General features: G+C 44.7%; 1 protein-coding gene across 1 annotated transcript; it reads right to left on the reverse strand.

Annotated features, from left to right (window-relative positions):
• Positions 1-221: 221 nt before the first annotated feature.
• C10H3orf80 (chromosome 10 C3orf80 homolog) lies at positions 222-5,736 on the reverse strand. Its single transcript, XM_089780801.1, has one exon. The coding sequence runs from the start codon at positions 5,449-5,451 to the stop codon at positions 4,834-4,836; it is 618 nt and encodes a 205-aa protein (XP_089636927.1). The 5' UTR covers positions 5,452-5,736; the 3' UTR covers positions 222-4,833.
• Positions 5,737-7,117: the final 1,381 nt, after the last annotated feature.

Below are 7,117 nucleotides of genomic sequence, written 5' to 3' on the forward strand. Positions count from 1 at the left end.
GCTATTCCCATTGGCTATGATTCCAGCCAAAGAAAGCAGCAGGAAAAGCCTCCAAGCAAGCAGTCTCCTGTGCTGCCATTCCTCCACCTGGAGCAAAAGGAAGAGGCTGCATGCAAAACCACTTCCTTCCCCCACAAGTTGGATCCAGCCCATGAGGTTCCCTCCCCCTTAGTGGTAAGCTGGTGCTAGCATTCCAACCTTGCCGAGAGGTGGAGGGCTGGGGGGCCGAAGCACCAGCGCAGACTCCCAGTTGCAGGGGAGAAGCCCCAAGCCCATGACCCACCTGCAAGGTGCTGGGGAAGGGAGGAGAACTCTGTGTGCAGAGGTTAGGCAGAAGGACTACTAGGAGGGCTCCAGCCCCCTCCAGTTAACCGTCATCAGTAGGCCTTACCCATTAAGGATGAGGCTTATTGGTTAACTGGTTAACCTTTCACATCTCTACTGCATAGTGAGACTTGTTTAATATATTTAGCTTGATAAAAAGAGGATGAGATGGGAGACATATTAGTCTTTAAAAATTATCATTATCAGTTTTTATATCACATAAAATTTTGTGATGAGGATTAAAGTTCTGCTTTTTAAATGAGTCCATCCTTATGATTTTTAAAAAATGCAATAATTTTCTAAAAGTGCCTGGCAGGCACTTCTAACTGCATTAACCAAGTTGGACTGAAACAGCAAAGCTTTTTAATGAAACCCTGAACTGCAGATTAAATAGGTGTGAGTACATTTCCTAACTGCCTGTTTAGAGTGCAGGTTCAATTCTGTTTCCACTGAAAAGGAGTTTGGCTGCTCACTTTAATGGGATCTGAAGTATGTCCTTAGTTATTTCTGTTCTACTCCCACAGGCATCAGGCTGCACTGTAAGCTTTACTCTGAATAACTCTCACGGACTTTCATTAAACTATACAGAATTAATCTAACATGGCTACTCTCCCTGAGAATGCAAATATTTAAATATTTGATGACCCAAATATTTAAATATTTTCTAATCAATGGGATTTTCTTCACTGATGACCAGATTATAACACTTTAAGGTTTTCCTTAGCTTAGCTTGACAAAAACATATTGCAAATCCCAATGGGGTTAATCTTTCAACTGAAACACTGTGTTTTTAAACATTGTACTAAAACATAAAGATAATAATAGAATTTACCCCTTTTTCATTAATATTTTAATCCTCAGAATATTTTCTGCCCATGGATTATTTCTCAGAAAATACAATGAAAATTCTCTAATGACTCCCTTCAAGATGGAAAACAGATGCTTTTTTACAGATTTTGCATATTTTTTAAAAAATGGATGACTAAGCAATGCTGCATTTCTTGTGTTCCTTCAACACACCAGTATTTCCATTCACAACACACAAGTCACTTGATGTGAGAGGGGACTGCAGAATCAAACCCAGTTTTTAAATGGCAATCATGTCAATATTTTCCTCCTTTAGGTTTCTCATAACTGTAAAAAGAAACTGCTTTTAGAGACATTTTAACTTACAAAGGAATATCCTCATGGTGCTCCAGCATTTTAAATTTCTTACTAAGATACTGATGCTGATGCTGTTGAAGTCAATAAGATCCCTGCCATTCACCAGAATGAACAAGATTGATTTATGTTTTTTGCAACTTTACTTCTTTTTAGGATCATCTCTATTGCCATATTTTGGAATATGGAAACAGGACTGGGCTCACCTCTATCATGATCTGATTGTTAATTACAGTACTTTGGGACATCTTCCTTGCTTAGCATTATCAAACAGGAGTGAAGAAATGCTTTTGCAAGTATTTTTAGTAAACATTTGAAAGAGAAATGCAATTTGAAACATAAGTATTCAAAAAATAAAAAAAGTTCTTGACCTATTCAGAAAGCCTTTCTTGCATTTGTGCTCAGTTATTTGTAAAATAAGGCAACATATGACAAATTTCTAGTTAGCTAGTTTTGCATCTTTGTAAGAACTGAATCCACAAGCACCTGATCTTGTTAGATATTTAAGGGTGGCACATTGCTATGGCTGTTTGGAAGTGACAAAAGCCTCTTTCTGTACATTAATAATACCAGTTTCTTATATAGTGTTGTTCGTCAGTAGCTGTGAGAGTGCTTTACAAAGTGTACCTTACATTATCCTCATTTTACAGATGGGGAAACTGAGGTACAGACACAGTAGCCTCTCCAAGGTTACCCAGAAAGCCGGTGACAGTTCCAGGAACAGAAACCAGAATTCCTGAATTGTTCTGTGAACTAGGCCACACTGTTTCCCTCATTAATATATGTACAGTATATACAATATATATTCACATGTATGTGGATAATATATATGATGGATATAGTTCCATTGTTCTTCTTTCTTTTTACATACTGTTATTCTGTTGATGACACAACTCAAATTCATAAAAGCTGAGTAGTTTTTTCAGAATATTCTTTTCCAGTATATTTCAACTTTATTTTGCTTCACAACTTTTTTCTAAAGCAATCTGTCTTGAAACCAATGGCAGAGAAATGTATTTATACAGTGACTAACCTTTCATGGAATTTATCTTCATCCATGAGGGGATGCTTCATTTATGGAGTTATTCCTCCTTTCTCTGCTCATGGGGATAAATGTCATAAATAACATTACATCTGGTATAGATCTCAATACATCACCTCCCTGTTCATTGGAAAGATGCTCAGCAGAAGGATATAATTAACACTCTATGTATAGGGGGCTTTGGTTTTCTTTTCTTTCCTTTTTTGAAAATAGGATGACTACATTATTAGAGCCCTGCAAATCCATGGATATCCACAAGTATCCGCATCTGCGGCTCATTTTTTGCAGCTACAGATGCGGATGTAGATACATTTTGTATCTAGAACTCTGCAAATTTGTGGATATCTGCTTTATATCCTTGGGTATCTGCATTCATGGATATGGATATGGATATCTGTGGCTCATTTTTGCAGATACAGATACAAATTTTGTATTTCTGAGGGATTCTCCATATTATTAACTAGTGAATGAGCCACAAATCCAGCTGATCAAGCTCTAATTAGAGCCCAAAAGAATTTTACTACTCACTTAAATGAGAGCAGGATAGGGCCCAAGGTCTTGGTGAGGACCAAAAAAAAGCATTTGTGAATTGTACATAGATGAAGTATTTTGTGAGACTTTCTGTGGGGCATTTTTCAAATAAGCAGCGTCCCTGTGACTCTGAGCTTTCTATAATGCATATGTGTTGTAAATATGTCTAAAATTATAGCACATGCATGTGGATGCTACAAAAGTTGGGATCTAGTGCTACAACCAAAATCCAGTATTTTCCTCAACAAGTTAAATTCGCGTTATCAAAACACTTGTGATGTGGATCAGACTTTGTTTTCATTTCCTTACATTCCATCTTATTCCATTATGTTCCCTTTATATTACATTTTGTTCTGTCCTTCCCAAAGGATCAACCAGAAGAACAGGGTTGAAAACTGAGATCCAACACACACAATAGTCTCTTGCCTGTATTAAAGGGAAAGAGAATTATGCTGACTGCTCAATTTAATTTGTTGTTGACAAATGCAAGAAAATCAGCACCCAGTAGCCATAGGCAAGGCATAGTCAGTCCTTAACTAATAAGAAGTGTCCTCTCCATTGGAAGTACTGCTTAATATAAACTCTACAAACAAAAGGAAAAAATTAAGAAAGTCATTACCTTTTTTGGGTTTGGATTAGAACTGCACCTTATCGGGTAGGGTGTTCTGTTTACAATACTGAGCTTTTCCTTGTAGATAAAGACCTGTTCAGTATCCACATGGACTTACTTCTCACCCAGTAAAGTTTATAAAGAAATGGAACAGGCACCAGACGAAGATCATGTCTTTCTAGGTGTTAATGCACATGTAGTACAATAGGATCCCAATTCTATTGGGCCTGTGGGAGCTATTGCAAAACCAATATTTGTCAAAGCGATCACTAGGATTAACTTTTTTGGGAGGAGCCTGCATTGTTCTAATTCTTATAAATTGCGCAGTCATTTCAAAGCTTCTGAACAGAAATAACATTACACTCTGCTGCCTGTGTTTACCCTATGCCTACTCTCTCCCTAGCACAAAGTGACTGGCTTCTTGCAGTATTTACAAAACTGACCCAATCTATTAAAACCTGCTCTTCTACCTTGCCCCTCAGCCCTGGAGCAGAACATCAAGTTTGTCACAGCAAATCACATTCTACCCTTTGCAAAGGTTTTGATCTGCCCGAAGATGGGCACAACAAGCAAGTTCTTGGTGTGAGAAACCCAAATTGATGTTTAGTGTGTCAGGTGTGTCCAACGGTGGACAGTATGCGGGTGTGCTCTGGTGCGTAGCTCCGGGGAGAGGTGTCTGAGCTGCAGCAAAAGCCAGCAGGGAGCTATTGAAAGAGCTGGCAGGTACCCTGGCTGCAATTGGACAGGACCTGTAAGAAATAGTAAGTTATTGTCACTACTGTGTGTGTCTAATTTAACGCCTGCTCCCTAGTAAACGGGATGGATGCGCTAGTCACCAGGCACTTCGCATGAAGACGAAAGGCCAGGAAGGTTAAGATGGGGGACAGGGCAGGGACCTGCTCTGCGGCTGCAGCACGTTGCATCCTGGAGCGAACTGAACACATGTCAAAGTTTAGGCAGCGGCGGGGGAAAGTCGCCTCTGGGCAGCAGCCAGGCTGTCCGGCTCGCCAGGGAAACGAGCGGTGCAAAGCGGCGGCTTGCAGAAGAGCCTGCGAGTCCTTGTGGCGATGCTGCCGCGGGGGTCCCCGCCTCTGAGCAGCCTGGGGCCAGTGCCTCCTCTCTGGGCACCGGGGATTCCCTGCCTTCCCCAGCGGGGACCCGCCGCTCAGCTGCTGGCGACTCTGCCTCCCGCCCTGTCTGGCTCTGTGCGGGCGGCCGTGGCCAGGCTGGACACGGGCAGGACGATCTCTTTGGGGCTGTGCTGCTGCAGCTGCATGGACTCCTCGTAGGTGGGTAAGTACTTCACCTCCTCGTAGCTGGGCAGCTGCAGGAAGACCGGGGAGCTCATGGGCAGCAGCGGCGGCTCCGGCTCGCCCGGGTAGCGGCTGCTGCTGCCGCTGCCGCTGCTGCTGTCCAGCAGGGAGTCCTGCGAGGTGGCCGCGGTCACGTTGAGCAGGGAGCCGGGGGAGTCCTGCTGGCGCGGCGGGCGGCTGTAGCGGCGGGGGCTGGGGCAGATGATGCGCTGCAGAAAGTAGCCGATGGCGAAGAGCACCAGCAGGATGAGCAGCCCCGAGAGCTTCCGCACGAACCAGCCCACGTTGTCCAGGAAGGTGTGAAAGGGCAGCTTGCAGCACTTGATCTCCGTGTAGGTGACGTTGCCGTAGTCACAGCAGCTCTCCCGCTCGCCGCAGGTCAGCTCCCCGCAGCTCCAGCGGCCCTGGCAGGGCTGCCACAGCAGAGCCGCCCCCAGCGCCAGCAGCCCCCCGGAGACGCTCTGCAGCATCCTCCCGCCCCGGCGCGCCCGCGCACAGCGGGGGGCGCTCACTTCGGGCCCCCCCTGCCGCCGCCCATCTCCAGCCTCCGCGCCCGGGGCCTCCCCCCGCCGCCCGGCCCGCGCTGCCGCTCGCGGGGCTGGCGTGGTGTGCACGCCCCGGCGGCACCGGCGGCTCCTTGCCCAGCTCTGCCCTGCGGGAGCGAGGGGCGCACAGCGGGCATGGTGCGCGGCGGAGTCCCGCGCGCCGCTGCCGAGCTGCAAGGGTTAATGGAGCGGCTCGGTTTGCATGCTCACTTTGCAGCACTTTAATCTTTATTAATATGTCTGTCGGCCCTTTCCTTTGTCAAACGGACAGCGCGTGCTTTGTAGGTTCCTAGGCTTAAGTGATTGGATTTCCCTGTGACGGTTATTTAAATTTACTTGCTGCTGGGATTCACTTACCATATTTCTGGTTTTATTTCTGATTAAAAATTGATGATAAGCATTTAGCTGATGTTAATGGGCTTAATGCAACTCTTCTTCCATTAGGGAGTTTGGAGGCAGTGATTTACTGGCTGTGTTCCTGCCTCGGCCAGCCAGGCCGGTGTCTTCTTAGGAGGGAAATAAACACCAGGGTCACCCTTTCTTTCTGGAGCACAAGAGAAGCATATGATCCAGGCAACTTTCTCAGCCATCTCTTAGGTTTCCTAGTCCAGGTCTATCCAGGGAGTTTCACACCCACCTTGAATAACAGAGACTATGCAGGCAGAAATCAATTCATTGTGCCACTAACAGGTCAGATCACAAACATTTCTGCGACTGTACATTGTAATAGGCACAAACTTCTGATTGTGCAGAAAGAGCAGCTAGAAGAGCCTGGCTGTGAAGGGAGAAAACTATTCAAACACAAAACCCAGTCTACTGGCAAAGAGAACTTGGTAAATTAGCATCAAAAGAAGAGTGATGTTGACATCAAGAAAAACTTAAAAAACAACAAATAGCCTAGTAGAACTTGAAAGACTAAAAAACCATGTAGATGGTATCATGAGCTTTCAGGGGATGAAGGGGACAAGCTTTGGTTCCTGTTGAGTAGTAGAGGCTGATGATCAGCAGTGCTGAGAGCCTGCAGTTTGACTTTGGGTAATATGGTGGATGTGCATCATCTCTGACAAGTGGGGTCCCTGCTCCCTGTGGACTTTTCTACTGTTGCAAAACTATAAGGTGTTAGAATATCATTTAACTAACAAAATAGTAAATGTGGCTTAGCATTCAGTAGAGACCAGGACCTCTGCAGACTTACCAGCATGTCACCTGGCTGTTAGTCCTAAGGTGGATCAGGACCAGCTGCCAACTTTTATCCTTCTCTGTCATGTTTGATGTGTTAATTAAAGTGTGTGTGACACAAATTATTTCAATCCCAGGCAATATCTTTGGGAACCATATTTTATTAAGTTCATGTATCACTATGGGCTAGAGAGTATGCAATTCCAGTTATGGGGAGGGGACAGGGTTACCACTCCAGGCTCCAGAAATACTGGGCTTCACTTAGATGAATCACTTAGGTGGTGAACATTGACAGAACCTTGCATATACTGGTTCAAACTTGGTTTTCAGAAACCAACAGACACAGAAAGGGCTTTTGGCATAAAAATCTGCATTTAAACCGACTCAGGGCTTTTTCCTGACCCAGCAAGCA

This window comes from Pelodiscus sinensis, chromosome 10, assembly GCF_052426305.1.
Source record: "Pelodiscus sinensis isolate ZL-2025 chromosome 10, ASM5242630v1, whole genome shotgun sequence".
Classification (NCBI taxonomy): Eukaryota; Metazoa; Chordata; order Testudines; family Trionychidae; genus Pelodiscus; species Pelodiscus sinensis.